At 38.3% G+C, this 18,445-nt stretch overlaps 1 protein-coding gene across 1 annotated transcript; it reads right to left on the bottom strand.

Moving 5' to 3' along the window:
- Positions 1–12,011: 12,011 nt before the first annotated feature.
- LOC103781267 (short transient receptor potential channel 4-like) lies at positions 12,012–17,766 on the bottom strand (the record flags this gene model as incomplete). Its single annotated transcript, XM_008948977.1, has 3 exons — positions 12,012–12,903; positions 15,853–15,942; positions 17,725–17,766. Coding segments are annotated over 3 exons (846 nt in total), but the record flags the coding sequence as incomplete, so codon positions are not given.
- Positions 17,767–18,445: the final 679 nt, after the last annotated feature.

Here is an 18,445-nt window from a genome sequence, read left to right as displayed (position 1 = left end):
GCCTTTCTTGTCATCTCAATACTTTTAGAGGGTGTCTATCTAAGCTAGGATCTCACCTGCTCTGGCTTTCTCGGGCATGATGGTCTCAAGAATTTATAACAGTTCAGACAGTGCCTGATGAACAGAAAATAATAATTATATCACTCAGAAACATTGTAGACTTTTTCTTTTTCTTTACTACTGTCATACAAGGGAAGTGATAATCTAATAGATTTCTGTAAAAGACTCCTGAAAGCCTTTTCCCAATTGTAATAATTTTTCCCACACTTATGACATGTAATGACTGTCATGGAGACATTATTGGCATAACATCTTCTTGTTCTCCTCCCCATTGTACGAGTAGAACTGGTCTGTGGTAAGCCTGTTATTTCCCAGTTACAGGGTTGCACTCATGTCTTTACTCACAATGGGAACCAGATCTAATTTAAAAATGCAAGGGTGATTGTTTGGTGTGTATAGCATAGTGTAGTCTTACACAAAACTAAATCAGATATCAGAATAAAGCAAAAACTAAACAATAATAATACTTAAAAAAAAGCCTAACTTGGAAATTTCACCAGCTTGCTTTTCTTACACATTAGGAAAATTTTAAACAGTATTATAACATCTGAGGATTATTCAGAAATACTTATTCCAGAAGAAGGGGTAGATGCTGAGCTCAAATCTAGTCATACTTAATATTGTCCCAATTCTTGTAATCTGAGAAGAAGGTACAAATAAATAAGAAGAAAATGGAGAAAAAAGTAGTGTTGTTAAAAGCTGAAATAATGCATCTATATATTTGCACATAGAGCAGTACGAGGCATTCACACTGTTGATATTACTTTTGATGCACAGAATATCAGGTTTAAATTCTGAGCAAGGCCTGTGGATGAACCTTATTTTACTTCAATACCTACCTAAAAGTAGCTATTAAAAAAAACCCCATAAACAAAAAAGAACTTAAATTACAATCTTTCTAGACTCCTCTACGTCCCTAGTGATGTGAGACCCAACACATTGTGAAGAGTTTAATTACAAAGGTAGAAATAAGTCAGAAAGTACAAACAGAACAGTGTTCAGAAATTCTGGGAGCCTGTTCTGTAAAGACTGACTATATTTCACATTCCTGGCTTTCCTCAGAGACTTGGGGAGCTATTTGTGCCAAAGGGAAAAACTCAGAAACGTGACAACAAACTATTAAGCACAAACCCATAAGGGTCTCTGTGTCAGAGCTGAAGCCTGCAGCTCTCTATCAAAACTCTGGGCAATTTTTGAGGGGAAATATACGTTTTGAGCTTCATAAAGCAAAGTATTTTTGAGATTTAAAGTGTTCTGTGTTCGATTACCTGAAAGCTAAATCATATTACTGTTTTGACATGAGAAACTAATAGTAATGTACTGCCCTTTTCCTGAAGATTGTAGTATTTTTCAACTCAATCAGCTGAGCAATTGATAGCACCCTGCATTAGAGTGCAGACTTCAGTCAATTCATTGATGTCAGAACAATACTAAAGTGAAAGAAGGCCACTCATTTTGCAAGGGGAAGCTGAATGTGTGCATTCAATCCATGGTTCAACCACCTTCAATCAGCTTCAAAAATCAATAGCTTCAATTTCAGTGGGAGTACTTCTATGTGCAAAGCTAAGCATCAGTTCTGTTTGCATATTAATGGCTCTTGGTAAAAGCAAGCTCCTTTCAAGAGCAGAAAAAAACACTTGGCAAAAGTTTTCTGAAATGAGCATTCTCTGAAATAAATATGAGTCTGTAAGATCAGAATTTATGAACTATTACTTTTTGTTTTTTTTAAATAAAGAGAACACATGTTTTTCGAGGTTCAGTTACTCCAAGGATGGAAAGTCAACCTTATTTTTCTATTTATGTCCTGAAAGAATTTTGGAAATAGGTCCTAGACTTCCATATGTCTTGGTCCCAGACTTATAGCACTACTCCAGTGCTTCAGGTTCTGGGTTTGGTTTATCTTTTTCCCCTGGATATGCCATTTTAGGTAGGTATAAAGCACTTTTTTTAATTTATAATCTTTTAAATCCTATCTAATTAAAAAAAAAAATCCCCATATTATGAACATATATCCAGAATTGTTGCATGTTCTGAAAGTTTTTCTTATTTAACGTAAGGTTACCTGGGGTCTCTACATTCTCTACAAAGGTCTGAAAATTCAGTTTGATATTTTTCAATGCTGATGTCATTAAAATAGGTCAGAAATTGTTCTTGAGAAGCATCAAGACTTGACAATTAAAAAAAAAAAACCATGAAAGCAGCAATACCTAGTCACCAAAATCTCTTCCTAGATTTGTTTTTTCAAAGGCAAGGTCAAGCCAATATAATAATGCAGCAAACCCCAAGTCCTTTTATCTCACAGAATATTAGACATCAATCCCTTGAATTAATTCAAGGCAGAAACAAGGACACAGGAGAAATGATTTTAAGCCACGTTTTAGCTTTTTTGCTCTGGGATTCAAACGAATGCTCAACTTCTGATATATTTGTGTTCCCAGGGATTTAGTGGGTGGGGCTGGGATGCTTCCAGAAATACTTGTGGGCTTAAGTTCATGGTGGAGGTGCTGCTGACAAAGTCACAGCAGCTGCTCCGTGGCTGGCTTCCTTTGCAAATGAAGAAGCCTCTGCAGCCTGGGCAGAGGTGCAGCTTCAATTTGATCAGGCCAGAGGGACACAAGCTCTTGGCAAGCCAAGCATTTTCCCAGCCAGGTCTGCTTATGCTTAGCCTTTCATACCAGAGCAGGTAAATTCTGAGAAAACTCCAGTGGTCTGGGGGAAGACCTAGCTACTTGCTGATGATGATATAAAGTCCCACCAGAGACAGTGTGGTGTAGCCAAGATAAATGCCAAATTCACCAGACTGTTTTATATTAACAATCACCTTTCTTAGGTTCTCGTGTTAGTCTTGTTCTACTTTATAAATCTTTTCTTTTTTTTTCATAAAAACAAATGGAGAGTGCTTAGATGGGTTTTGGGACACCTAGACGTCTTTTACAGCATATGTTTCACCTAAGAGTAGGAAGCTTCCTCCAGGTTGCTTAAGTTCCTGAGATACAGACAATCTTTTTGTAGATGTACACCTCAGAAAGAGCAAGAAATGGAACCTGTTCTGAGCTAGGCTGTCCTTTAAACTAGCTCTACCAATATTTTGGAAAGAGAACTAGTCTTCTTTTCACCTAGGAGTCTAAGCCAAAGGGAAACACCTCCTTCCCCTTTGCCTCTTCAATTTACCCTAGTAGCTGAAGCAACTTGGTACTCATCAGAGGTTTTCTTTCTAATCCTCAAAATCTGTGAAGGAAACTTGGGTGGTAAACAAAGAGTTAGGGAAATATCTACCTTTTTTTTTATAATAGAAATGCTTAAGTCTGCTTTGAGATACTACAGTGAAGTATTTAATTTTTTATATTTCATTAACAAGGTCATAGTACAATAAAGAAAGTGTTAGTTTCTCTCTTGCAATCATTTCAAGGACCTCTGTGAAAAGAGATGGTCTAGGCATTAGGAAGCATGCTTGGCTATTAGAAATGGATGCTTGTTCATTGCTTTGATGCCAAATCAAGATCACATCCTAAACATGTCCGAGTCATTTGCTGGAAAAATACAAAGATCACAAGGTCACGATTAGCAAACAAAACATGATTAGGAGTAGAAAACACACTACTAAAATACAAGCTATTCCCAGAGAGAGGAAGAAGAGAACGTTTATGGGAAAGAGCTGAAAAGCAAAAGCTTTGTTTCATAGCCAATAAACAAAATATGAAAATAAACCAAACAAGAGTAGCTTATTTAAATTAATTTTTTTTAAATTTGTTTGTATCTAAAAAGGTTCAAAAGGAAACAAAGATCTGTTAGTAGATTTCCTGCAAATGATGAGAATGCTTTAGTCATCTTCACGTTCATTTCCCTCTTCCATTAACTGAAATTGTTCTGTCTGAAAGCCTCCCTATAAACCTCAGATTGGAAGGTATAAACCACAAAACAGGCCCGAAGCTGGAAATCAGAATGATGAAATAGAATACTAAATCCTTACTCTCATCATAATTAAAAAACAAACTTCCCTATTGTGTGAGTAGGTGTATTAGACTAAATACCTTAACCAAAATGTATTTGGGATAAATTCCAGCTGCAGTTTCAGCTGGATATGGTTTTCTTTACTATCAGTGTAAGCTTTTAGAATACTCTTCAACATTTGTAGTGTCTGTTTAATGCATCTTCATCTGAAGTCAACTGAAAAAAGGTCGTGTAGTATGATGACCCTCTGACACAAAAAGTGTTCTTTGGTGTCCTGCCTTATGCTTAAAACTGACTAATGATTAAAAAAAAAATGTTTTGGGTCACACGATGTGTGAGATAAAGAATAGATTAATCAGATTGAAAGACTGGTTGTATTTTTTGTGATACATGAAGAATTCGTATATTCAGAAATTGTGTGTGATTGAATGGCAAGACTGAGTGAACATTGAGGATAGAGGAAAGAAAAATATGCAAAAAGACTAGGAGATGTGGGAACAGGGAAAAGTATGGTGGAAGAGAAAGAGATACTGAAATATTGAATTTAGAAGGATGGAGAGTCAGTAGTAAATACAGATAGAAACAGAAGGGAAGAGAATTTGGAATACCTGGAAAAGGAAGACCCAAAGTGAATATAGAGGTATGTATATTGTTCATCTATGTCTTTTACTGATTGAATTGATTTCAAAGAACCATTAACTGAATGATATTGTGTGATTCCTGTAGCAGGTGCTAAGGGCATGACTTCTGCCTAAATTCTTTTCACTACAGCTCTTCCCACTCAGATGGTGTGGGAACTGAGTTATAGCTCTCCTGCTCACACCATGCAGCCTGGTGTCAAACTGCAGCAGCTGCAGGTGCAAGGATTTCCAAAAGGCAGCAGTCTTGGACTGTAGATGCAGCAATAATACGTAGCAATAGTGTCGTAATTTATTTCTAAATTTTCCAGCACACCCATTATTTTAAACAGATGAAGAGAGAGGATTTATTTCCTCTTGCTCTGCAATGTAACCATCTCTGTGATGAATCATTATCTCTGTTTAATGGAATACTTACTCTTGTCTGAAGTATAAGGATGTGAACTAAACAAAGTCTTTCTGCCAATTAGATTCCTCCTCTGTTTTTCAAACTGAGAAAAAAACAGACCAGAGAGGAAAATAAGCCAAAATAAAGCCTAAAACGTTGCTCCTAGTTTGTAGAACCACTTTGATACCATCTGGAGATAACATAAGTCAATGTTATTATGCTTTCTTTGGCACTGATGACAGTCACAGAAGATCACTAAACAGATCACAGGTAAGATTTCAGAAGCTGATTAATGTGAAAGCTTCAAATGAGATTTTAATAGTGTCTTTATGGGAAAACGTATTTCCCAAGGAAATAGTATTTTTCCTAGTTTCATATGAAAATCTTTGTATTTTGCAAGACTAACAGCCAGGTTCAGGTTTATAAATGCTTTCACTTGATCTGTCATCACTTATCCTGACCATGCTGGATAAATCTTGGCTCAGTATCACACATCTGGTTCTCTCTTCATCTGCTCCAGGGTGTGAGTGTGTGGGAATACTTCAGGTTTCAGAGGTTATTCGTATTCAGCAGAAATAGAAAACAAGGAAACAAACAAAGAAGTAACTCCCTAAATTAAGTACTCTTTCCCTACCATACAAGCCCCTTAATGAATAAGCTTTTTCAGTATTCATTTCTCTGGGGAAATTTGGGCCAGATTTGGGGTTGAGTGTGACTTTCTAAAAGTCTGGGTGTTTGAACTGATGGTTTTAGTTGGCCTGTTTTAGACAGAATTCTGTTGCTTAAATACTGAAACATGGATTATTTGCTCTGTTTTTCCAAAATCTGTTGTGTGTTTTTATTTCTTGTATTATTGTTATTATTCTTTAGACATGACTGTTAAATGATTGTAAATCATTACCAATGGGACTTTCTCCTGAAAGCAAATCATTATTGTAGACTCTTAAAATGAGCAGAGCACATTTCTCTGAGGCTGAATTCCTAATGCTTCCTCCATGTTGATCTGTTTTCAGATCAGAGCCACGTAGTTCAAGGACTGTAAGTTCATTTGGGAAGTGGTCAGGGAGTTCTATACCTTGGGAAGTTAAAATCCTGTAAAAAGAAAATTAGTAGAACCAAGCCTCAGATGAGGTCTCCCTTAATGGTCTCCCAATTTACAATCTCTCAGCTAATGAAATACTTATTAATTATTAAATACAAAATCTGGGTGTTTTGCAAAACAAACCTAGAAAGCAACTGTGTCATTTAGCAAATGGATGCTGAAAAAAACAAAACCATTAATTTTACTTGATAAAAGTGAAGGGAAATAGGGATACTAATAAACACTACACTAAATCTAAATAATAAAAAAGTATCTCTTTCCATTTTCTTTTTTCTGCCTCCTGCTTTTTCTTGGGGTAGAACAGAATTCAGCTCAGTTAGCTATGAATAAAGATTATTCCCATGCTGTGGTAGCTGAGTAGGGGTACTTGTGTTTGTGATAGAGCTGAATGATATTTCTTGGTACTACGTGTAATCCATCCAAATAAAACTATTTCTAATATTGTCTAGTAAACTATCCTGTAATCCTATGGACAGAAGGAAATTGTGATATGTGCATCTCCCATCTTGTAAATAGCATTTTATATACTAAAGCATTAGTGATTAACTAGAATGAGTTATTCTACAGTTATTATTCTCACTTGGCCACATCTAAGGAGCAGTCCTTTAAATTTATGAAAGGTTAGCTCAATGCTTCCAGATGTTCTTAGGATACCAATTATACTAAAAAAAAAAAAAAAAAAAACCAGAATCTGTGAAGTCTGAAAAATCTGTGTATTTTTGTTTGGGATTTTGGGAATAGGTTTTCTCTTTTTTTTTTCTTTAAATGGGGACTGGAGTTTTGGGAGGCAGTATTTCAGTCTGTAAAGATTTTCTATTACAAGAGAAAAAGTCTTTTCACTAATGTGCTAAATTGAAATACATGGATTTCTAGAAGGTTATTCTATCTTTCTCACTAACCACAGACTTTTATTGCCTGTTTAAACATTCATGGAATAATTTTACTGTGAACGCCTTAGGTTCTTTTAAAGTTGAGTGTACAGCTCAATGTAGAGAAATATAAATGGGGCAATTCTTGCTTTTTCAGTTCCATTCAATAAAAAGTATGTAAGCTCCTATGAATTAACTCTTGATTTCAAGCAGTGGAAATTTTTTCTATGAATTCTGCATGTGTGAGGTTCCATTATTAATTTTCAGACTATAAAGCATTAGTAATGGCAATTAATAATTAGGAAGTATTGGTGTCTTTAGAGACTCAGGATTTCTGAAAGCTCTTGTTGTTTTACACCCTGAATGCTTACTCTTACTGCAAGCATAACTTATATTTTAAAATGCAACAGTGAGTATGTTGCCTTAAAGAAATGACTGTATCAATAAGACCATAAATTGCATTGTCAAAGAAGAGAGGTGAGAGAAAAGAAACTGAAGCATCACTATGTGGACCTGGTATTCATTTCATCTATCAGCTATTGGAAAGCTACATTTCTAGTCACAGGTAGCTCTCTAAACTCCCTCTGAAATGTATGAAGGAGTCAAGGATCTCTGTCAAAGACAATCTGATCCTAAGGACTGTGTTTGAAATAGAAAAATGCATTTGCCTCTGAAGGTACCAATTTATTTCCACAGCAAAAGGATAATGGATTGCAAAGAACTAAAGGCCAGACTGAAAAGGCCACAGGAGTACTGAGCAGTGCAACACCTAAGGCTGCACAGCACTTGACTGTGACTATGACAGTCAACTAAGGAGAGCAGAGAGTTTTAGTTAAAAGGAAAATAGCATAATTGGTTTAGACTACACCAAAAGAAACCCGAGGCTGAAGGGGGAAGAGTACAGTCAGAAGAACAAATATTAGTCAGAGAAAAGCTACAAAGATAGTGACTGCCCAAGTAGTATAAATATAAACAGTTGAAATGATTCATGTGTATAAAGATTTCATAACTATATCTAAAAACAAGAGAGGATTTGATGGATTTAGGAAGAGAATTATGTGATGGAAGGACCCAGGACAAAACTGAAGTATATTGTATGACTGAGTTCTCTTACAGTTCTATATTTCTGAAGATTGAAGGCAGCAACTTTTTTTTTGGTTGTTTTAATGTTAACAAAGAGTGATCGCTGCTCCCTTCTTTTACACTTAAACAAGTAAGGCAACTTCTCAAGTACTAATCCAGTGGTTAGTGAACTCCATTTGATGTAGTTCAATGAGTTCAATTCCTTATCATATCTGGAGGGTTCAAACTCATCCTTAACCACAGCAATTTATTTTGGAGTATGTCCAAGTACTTAAGCTGTTAGTATCTCTTAAGAGACTTTAAGGTGAAGATGAATTGTGCTGCTGTCCAACTTGCCTCTCTGTATTCCCAGCAGAAAAGTTGGTATCAAGTGTTTTGAACTGTATTCAAAAGTTCATTGCCACTTCACGATCTTTAAGCATGATCCACTCTTCTCTTTCATGCTGCTTCCCTGGATTAAATATTCCTCTGAGGTTTAAAGAGGAAACAGTATGTTATAGACTCCAATATATACATGGTAGAGTTTGAGACAGACATATAATAATTTATTTGTGTCTTTTGTCTATGCTTTATTCCTGCGTGGAAGCTACGCAAAAATGCTCCTCCTGGAAGGTTTGTCCAAGGATGCTGTCAAGAAAGACATTCTTTTTTCAAACATTCTGTTGAAGAATTTTTGGGTGCCCAAATACCAGAAATTTCTTCACTTTTTACAGCTCTCAACAGTTATAGCTATCATGAAGGTATATATTCTCCTGAAACTAGACAGTACTTATTCACAGAAAAACTCAGATAAGGAAAGTTGTAGAATTTCTTAATAAATCCCAACCTATCCAAAAAGAAAAAAAATAAAAGGCCAAGTGCATCATAGAAACAGTATGTGCGAGGTGTTTGGCCCACACCAGTCAACATGTAATGGCCTCAATCTGTGGACCAAGGAAAAAAATGATTAAAACCAGTTTTACAAAGCCATTGTTTCCCACTCCACAAGAGGTATCTCCCTGGCTTGGTCTTGGTGCTACTGTACCACACACAGGTAGAGCAGTGACCTGCAGCTGGCTCACAGGACCCCACAGTCTGAACGCTCTAATACATTTCATTGTTTTAAGCTCTACCTCAAAAGACTGTCTTTTATAGGGGTTTAGATCCTGCTTTTTTTTTACTTCCTCCTTTATTGATGCTAATGAAGGCTGTAGGCAGGGATAGGTAGGTTTGAACCTTCCCTTTCTCTTGAGCTGAAAGTATGCTCAGCTTGGCAAAGCTTACTAGTGCCTTTGCTGTGGCATTACAAATCTTGCCCTGTGCACCTCTAAATCTTCCTTGGTACAGATGTCTTCTTGGAGGCATCCAATGAGAAGGGTTTGGGTTTTTTTTTCTATCTCCAAAGCAATAGAAGTCCACCATCATTTCAAATTTGGATATATTTTTGACTCTTATGTGTTTTCAGAAAATGAGGTGCTTATTTATCATTAAATTTAAATGGAACAGGACCAAGTCCTTCTTGGTGTCAAGCTTTAATTCCTAAGGATCACAAAAAAAACAGATCAAATGTTGATCTGAAGTATGCTTTACTTAAACAGAGCTTCATTTCAAGATTTGACTGTAAAAGAAAAAAAGCAGCAAAAGACTGACCACCTATTCCTATGCAATACAACATCTTGGCCCTATGTCTAAGTATCTTGTGGTCTTCACTGTTCTGTCTTGTCCAAGACACTGACTCACAAGTGGGGTCATGATGTGATGGCATGGATGATGTTTCAGGTTAACTGTCCTGTGTTTTTGCACTGTTGGGAACTTCATGCACAGGAGAAACAGGCTTTTATGATGGCAGAATAACATGCAGAGCTCTTAGACTTGTGGTAGTTAACTTGTTCTGGTAATGGTGCTGCTGGCACCTTCTCAGGCACCTTTTGTTTGGAAAGAAGCCTCATGGCTGGGATATATTGAAAGCTCTTTGGAGGAAGGATTGTTTGTTTTGAATTTGGCTAGTGAAAGGGTAGTAAACTTATGACTCCAAGGTGTTACCAGCCATGACAAAGAATGGGAAAGTGAAATCAGTGGTGGAGGAGGACTGTTAACTGGGATGTGCATAACTTTGTGGCAACATGTCACATATTTGCTTTATGTCATCCTTAGCACAAATGTTACAGTAGAAAAAAGAACTCTCTAAAAAAATTGATCTAGTAAAAATGATATGTATTCCACCATTATTACTGTTATTTATTTCTTGTTATGCTTGTCATAATTCAAGTGCTTTCCAAACAGAAAACCTACAGGCCCTGCCCCAAGGAGCTCACAATCTAAGGTGGACAAGGAGAGAGATGTGAAGGAGAGAGCATCCACAGAGAAGTCAAGTGGCCAAGATGGAAATCAAGCATAACTTAGGAATCAAATGTGGTTTGAACACATTGTTGCAAAACTATACAAACTGTTTTCCAATTGCTGCTCATATTTTGCACTTTGGTTGAACAAATGCTCTCCTAGGTGCCATGGTACACATAAATGTGCAGGAAGGAAGCTTTCAATATGTGAACTCAGAGAGAATAGCACATTTGTAAAGTAGAACTGGAAAGCTCACCTAGAAGTATAGAGATGAGAGGTGTTTATCTGGATTTTCAAAACTCATTTCAGTATCAGGATAGTTTAGATCCAGAATGGTATGGCTTTAGGTCAGGTCCCACAAGGTAGGAGTTACATGCCATGGATTCCACCTGAAATGTAAGTGTACCCTATACATCTGGAGGTCCCTTAATCCAGGTTAATGTGAATTACAAAATCTATCACAGCAGGGCTGGGAAGTTAAGAATGAAATGACCACACCAATGTGGTATATTCATGTTTCTAAAGGAGAAGAAGGGTGGTGCCGAGAGTTCCGAGGAAGGTCGTTCTTAGGTCAGTTGTAAAATTCCATTTTTAATAATGCAGGACACCAGTCACTGATTAAAAAGAAACAGACCATTTAATTTTAAAAATACTGGTTTTGACTAAGACAGTAAATCACTCATCAGTTATGAAAAATACTGTTAAGTTTTCTTTATACATTTAAATGTCCAAGTATTTTTTATAAAACCTCCAATCCGATTCCCCCAAACTCTGAAATTGTCAAAGAAACTCTCTTAAGGCTTTCCTCTAAAACCCTCTCAACAAATTCCCATATTTTTCCAAGTACTCAGGGGATCATTGTGTGTTTGTTTGTTCCTGAAGTAACTTTCTCTTAGCAAACACAAGTATATTGTGAAGGCAAAAGCTATAAGCAGCTGAACATTAAAGTGCATAGGTTGTCTACGTTTGGAAAAATAAATGCTTGAAAGAGCAGTAGCTGTTGTGGTTATGGATTTCTGGGGACTAATTCGGCATCAGTTTTTAGCAAGCCACAGATATTTATTTCAGTATAAGAAAATATTCCTTTTTCTACACTCTTCAAATCCTGCAAATGCATTTCTAAAAATGATATCAGGACAGTGATAATCCTCTTGCTGGAGGGAGAAGCTGCCATTAAATAATCAAATAGACTGATCTTTCATAATTTACAGGTATTCATATTCCTTCAATAAATAAAAGAACATATTTTATCTTTTGGTTCTGTATAGCTTTTGAAGCAAATCAGGTTTCTAGCGATTTAAATAAATTATTAGCTTGATATGAATTATGCTGATAGGAGCCACTTGCAATTATTATGGTGCACAGAATCTTTTAAGAACTTACAAAGTTAAATAAAGGCTTACAAGTCTCTTAAGCTACTTTTTATTTGCATAGAAAAATATTTATCATAGGAGTCAACTATCATATGAGAGAAATTGCATTTGTTGTAATTGAAAAAAGATAGCTAAAAAGTTTCTGTGGGTTATTGCAACAGTACAAGAATACAAGATGCTTCCATTTATTAAAAAATGTAAAACAAATCGTGAAAGCTAAAGCAGGCTACAAAACAGAAAGTCCCTGTATTACCTCTTCTCTTGACTACTATGTTACAAGATCATGTGCCACGGTTGAGTACTATAAAGTGTAATTCTGCATTTGCTAATAATAATTCTTAAAACATTTCCCCCCAAAAGCACTATGCAAAATATATATATTTGTAAATGCATCCTCCTAGAAGCATCACAACCTTGTTATCACATAATCCCCCTGAACAATTGTTTCCTGTTTCCCATCACAGTCAATGCTGATGTCCAACTCCTTGTCAAGCTGGTCCTGCGGCGTGGCTGGTTCTGAGTCCTGTAACTCCATTTTCTCTGTTTCTGAAGCACAAACACTTCCCTCTTCCTGGGAATCCGAAGAGTCGCTGTTGTTTTGGGAGTCAGCTAACACGCAGTTTTCCTCCAGACTTTGGATGTTTAATTCACAGTTCACGGTCAGTTCTCCCTCTTCCAGTTCAGCAGTTTTCTCACATTGTTCTGCCTGTTGACGGGAAACTTCTTCAGAAACGGTGTAGATTTTATTGGCACTCTGCTCCACAAAGTTTGTTTTTGATCGTCTGTGAAATAACCCGAAATTTTTTATGTCTGTTACAAAATTCACACGCTTTTGCTTCTCCTTAGTGGACTCTGACACCATCATTGCTGAGCCATTGCTTATGTTATGTGCTTCAGAGGCAATGGTGGCTGATCTCGGGTGAATCATCGTCGTTATGTCAAAAAGACTGAAGCCCTTTTTCTTTCCTTTCTTGTTTCCTTCACTCTCACTATTTTCTTCATTTTCTGAGAGAGAGGCAGTGTCTTTGTTTGTATTTGCACCTTGCAAATTAGACAGCTTGCTTCCTTTTAACAAACCCAGGACTTCAAAACGAAAGCTGGAAATATCTTGTTTTAACTCCTAAAAATTAGGAAGAAAGATGGAATATCAGAGCATGAAAACTCATTTGGCTTTTCCTTTTGTAATTGAAAAAAAAAGATTAAAAAAAAGGCTTATGCTAGGGATCAGGAATAAACCTCACCATCTGGATAATACCTGGCATCTTCAAGGTGCTTCGTAACCATCTAATAGAGACAGAAAAGTGATCAGCAATTTTATCAGAGGGAACTTCAGGGGAAATGTGCCTTAGACTAGACTGCTCACAGAAATCACTGATGGTGGAAGGAGGAGCATGGACAACTTGAAGACCTACAGCCAATCTGCTTAATAGTATTACCCACCATACTAACAGCATTCTGATGAGCTTTTCACTCCATCCCTTGCACACACACACATACACGGGGACACATGAATGCACAAGGCATACACGTGTGCACGGTTCCCTGTGAGGAATACTAACAGCATTCTGATGAGCTTTTCAGCCCATCCCTTGCACATACACACACACACACGGGGGCACATGAATGCACAAGGCATACATGTGTGCACGGTTCCCTGTGAGGAGCACTGCAGGCAGGACTTCATGGATTTCCACCAGATGTTTGGCAGCTAGCAGCTAAGTGTGAGCTAATCACTGCAGGCTGCTTTCACTTCTATCTCTAAAGTCCTATCAAAGGAGAGGGCACCTTGGATTCAGGAGGTCCCTACTTTTCTTAAGTGATAGTCACACAATCACAGAATCATTTGGGTTGGAAAAGACCTTCAAGACCATCGAGTACAACCATACACATAACACTGCCATGTCGAGCACTAAACCTTGTCTCAGCACCACAGCTCCACGTCTTTTAAATACCTCCAGGGATGGTGACTCCACCACTTTTCTGGGAAGCTTCATTCAATGTTTGACTAGCTTTTCAGTGAAGAAGTTTTTCACGATATCCAATCTAATCCTCCCCTGGTGAAACTTGAGGCTATTTCCTCTTGTCCTATCACTTGTTACTTGAGAAAACAGATCAACCCCTACCTCACTACAAACTCCCTTCAGATAGTTGTAGAGAGTGATAAGGTCTCTCCTCAGCCTCCTTTTCTCCAGGCTAAACAACCCCAGTTCCCTCAGCCACTCCTCATAAGATTTGAGCTCTAGACCCTTCACCAGTTTAGTTTCCCTTCTTTGGACACACTCCATCACCTCAGTGTCATTCTTGTAGTGAGGGGACAAAAAATTGAACACAGTGCTCAAGGTGCAGCCTCACCAGTGCCGAGTCCAGATGCACAATCACTTCCCTGCTCCTGCTGGTCACACCATTTCTGATCCAGGCCAGGATGCTGTTGGCCTTCTTGGCCACCTGGGCACACTGCTGGCTCATGTTCAACTGGCTGTCAGTCATAACCCCCAGGTCCTTTTCCACTGGGCAGCTTTCCAGCCACTCTTCCCCAGGCCTGTAGCATTGCCTGGGGTTGTTGTGACCCAAGTGCAGGACCCTGCACTTGCCCTTGTTGAACCTCATACCACTGGTTTTGGCGGGGTTGTTGTGACCCAAGTGCAGGACCATTGGTTTTGGCCCATTGATCCAGCATGCCCAGATCCCTCTGTAAAGCTTTTCTACCCTCAAGAAGATTTTGGCCCATTGATCCAGCATGTCCAGATCCCTCTGTGACGCTTTTCTACCCTCAAGCAGACCAACACTACTGTCCAACTTAGCATTGTCTGCAAACTTTTGGAGACTGCACTTGAGTCCTTCATTTAGATCATTGATAAAGATACTAAAGAGAGAAGGCCTCATTGCTGAGCCATGGTTCACACCACTTCTGACTGGCTGCCAACTGGATGATCCAGCATGTCCAGATCCCTCTGTGACGCTTTTCTACCCTCAAGCAGACCAACACTACTGTCCAACTTAGCATTGTCTGCAAACTTTTGGAGACTGCACTTGAGTCCTTCATTTAGATCATTGATAAAGATACTAAAGAGAGAAGGCCTCATTGCTGAGCCATGGTTCACACCACTTCTGACTGGCTGCCAACTGGATTTAATTCCATTCACCACCACCACCACCACTCTCTGGGCCCATTTTTTTACCCAGTGACGAGTACACCCATCCAAGCTATGAGCAGCCAGCTTCTCCAGAGAATGCTGTGGGAAATGGTGTCAAAGGCTTCACTAAAGTCTAGGTAAACAACATCCACAGCCTTTCCCTCATCCCCTAAGTGAGTCATCTTGTTGTAGAAGGAGATCCAGTCAGTTAAACAAGACCTTCATAAAACCATACTGACTGGTCCTAACCACCTGGTTGTTGTCCTGTACATGCCATGTGATGCCACTGAAGATGATCCAAATGAAGCAATAACAAAATAATTAGCTTAGCCTGCATCTTCTCTGTGTGTAAGCTGAGGCAGATGAGTATCATTTTGAACATTTGGAGTTCTAGGTGAAAGTAGTAAGAAAAATGTTTGATGCTAGAAATATACAGGATATTTCCTGTATAAATGGTGTAAATGTTTTAATCATTTACACATGGTGTAAATGTTGTAATATATATAGTACTGTTCAATATCTGTCAATGTATTTTAATATTTGACTGTTTATTTAAGTTTTTAATCTTTTAAGTCATATCAAATGTGTTCTGTATAGTAATAAATGCACAAAAGCACTCTAGGGGAGAAAAATCCTATTTACTAAGGTGCTGAAACTATTTGAATCTTGCTTTAGCAAATCTGTTACACACACTTAGTCCCACTTAATGTGCCTTATATGGGCACGGTTCAAACTAGATGATAAAACTGATTATTTCTGCAGCTAAAGAAAGAAGAAGACTTGCCAGATTCTAAGCACAATCCTATCTGTGTGTGGTCCATCAGGACACAGACACCGCTCCAGGAAGCAAGTTATATGCTACCTCAACAATTGAAGAGTGTGAGAAATATGATTCACAGTCTTATAATATCTTACTAAAACACCTGAACACCTACCTTAAAATTTTCTTCTGTCAGTCCTTCCTCTGTTTTGGCATCTCTTATCATTGCTGCAACATATCTCTTAACCAGATTTCTCATAACTTCCTGAAAAATATAAAATATTGTCTTAGTTTTCCTGGTATTAGTTATTAAACCTACACCCACCGCGTCTCCTTGGACTTCTTCGTGCCTTAGGAACACAACAAAAGATGTACAAACCTTAGATCTCGTTGAAAATTTGTTGTCCTTTTCAATAGAAAGTGCTGATATTAATCATCCTGAAAAGGGTTTGACCCAAGGTATGTCTCAAGCTGGTGGCATGCAGTCTGACAGTGAGCAGCTGCTGATGCCTCATGAGGAGTGCAAGACTAGTGTGGTTGTGTATTATTTCCAGCTATACTTTCCCAAACCTCCTTTGATATGAGATTCAGAGACTTTGTGAAGCAGAAATGATAGCTATAGGATTAATAGGCTGTGACAGGTTTTCCTCTGTGTTTTGAACTCATGTAATCTTTCAGCACCCACAAATCCTCTGCCAATGAATTTCAGAGTATAGCTGGAATAAGATTCTGTTTAGGGTTTTGTTTAGTTTTAACCTGCTTTCTGGTAGTTTCCATTGTTGCCTTCTACTTCTAAGAATCCTAAAATTATTTAGGTTGGAAGGGTTGCCTGCAGGCTGTCTAATCCAGATCAGGACCATGTCCAGTCAAATGCTGAATATCTCCAAGGGTGAAGATGTTGCAGCCTACCTGAGCTACTTTCTTTCAATTCTTTACTACCCTCACAGTGATTATGATTTTCCTTACAGAATTTTCCTTCCTGCAACTTGTCTTCATTCATGCCTGTACTTTTGCTGTGCACCTCCAAGAAAAATCTGTCTCCTTCTTCTTTCTAACCACCCAGTATGTTATTGAAGACAGCAATTAGATCCCCCTTAACCTACTCCAGGCTGAAATCCAAGCTTCTCCTTTTATGTCAGTTCTCTCATCACCTTGGTGGCCCATTTCTGGATTCCCTCCAGTCTGTTAACATCTCTTTTGTAGTGGGAGGTCCAAACAGGACACACTTCTCCAGATACCATCTTACAAGTGTGGGCTGGAGGAGAATAATCACTTCCCTCAAAGTGCTGCCTACAGCCTTACTAACACACTGTAGTTTGTGTCTGGTATTCAGTTTGAGGCTGACTGGTAAACATCTGCTCTGTGTTCACCTGCTCCATGATTTTATAGATCCCTGTTGTACTTCCAACAGATGTGTCCTTTTCAGGTTGGAAAAGCCCTAGTTTACCCAGTCCTTCCCCATATGGAATCCATTAATTACCAAGCCTACAAGTGTACAGCTCACACCCTGTTTCATTTGCAGCTCTTTTAAGACAACAAAAACTGAAAATAAATCCGAAAATTATTCCTTCTGCTACTATAATCTCAAAAAATCAGAGGCTGAAGCAGGGAGGATGGAGAAGAACAGCTTACAGGAGATTTAGGCAGAGAGGTTACTAAGGGATAGGAAGCAGTCTATGATGGATCAGAGCTGTAGAGGTGGAAAAGAGGTTCTGAGGGAACATGTCAGTGAGCTGCACACTGATCCTGAGGCACCCCAGCAGGGAGGTGGGGCTATGTGTTTGCTTTCTCAAAGGCACTCTGTGTTACAGGGGGCAAAATACTGGTTAGTGTATTATTGCTCTAGGAAATACCCAAAAAGTAGACAACCTTATTTCTCAAATGTTGCTGTTTGAATAGCTCATTTGCTGAGGATAAAATAAGTATGCATTTTGTGGTAGTTTGTTTGTTTAATTCTGCTTTCTCATTAAATTCTTCTCTTTTTTTTTTTTTTGCATTTTGGAAGCATAGAAAAATAATTGTCCCAAAAATAAACATGTGCCTGTACCTGGTATTGATGATGTCTTCTCAGATTGTCAGCTGCACGCCTCTGGAAAAAAAAGTGAAGAACACAAAAAATTAATCCCTGTCTGGTGGCAAAATACTTACAGCATAGCAAAACAGCAGGTCTGTGCAATATGTGGCTGAAAACTGGCAGTGCTGGAGCAAAGCCCATCATCAGCTTTACAGAGGGGAGAATGCTGTCACTGGGAAGGAAAGTGGATTTTCTACCTTTTCATCCCTATGCTGCTATTCCAGCATTGGCTTGGATGTGGTGGGACAGTTCTCTGCTTGCAGAACCCTGAAGTCACTGATCTGAGATAAAAGGGGGACAATGTGATCACGGCACTCACCTGCACAGGTTGAAGCTTCCTTTACTGAATGGAGAAAAGCCTGATGGAAGCACAGTGTTAACAAAACACTTGCTATGGCTTCTAATGTCTCATTTAAGACAGAGCTAACCAAAGCTTGCACTATAAAACCATATTAAAGCGAAAATTTCCTGCTTAGTTCCATGTTAAACACGCTTGATCACAGAGGGGGCTATGGAAGAAGGAAACTTAGCTTGCCATGCAGTGTTTGGTGTTGATAAGGAGGGAGGGTAAAAGGGATAGTGATTCTGAAGAAGTGTGGTAGGATGAAAGCATGGTACAGGCATCAAGGAAGTGTTGCATTAGATTATACTGCCATATCTAAGAGCTGTCCACAGGAGGATAGGGAAAAAGAAA

Source organism: Merops nubicus, unplaced genomic scaffold, assembly GCF_000691845.1.
Source record: "Merops nubicus isolate BGI_N331 unplaced genomic scaffold, ASM69184v1 scaffold10671, whole genome shotgun sequence".
NCBI classification, from domain to species: domain Eukaryota; kingdom Metazoa; phylum Chordata; class Aves; order Coraciiformes; family Meropidae; genus Merops; species Merops nubicus.
Note: the sequence above shows the minus strand (reverse complement) of the source record. Positions and strands in the feature narration are given on the sequence as shown.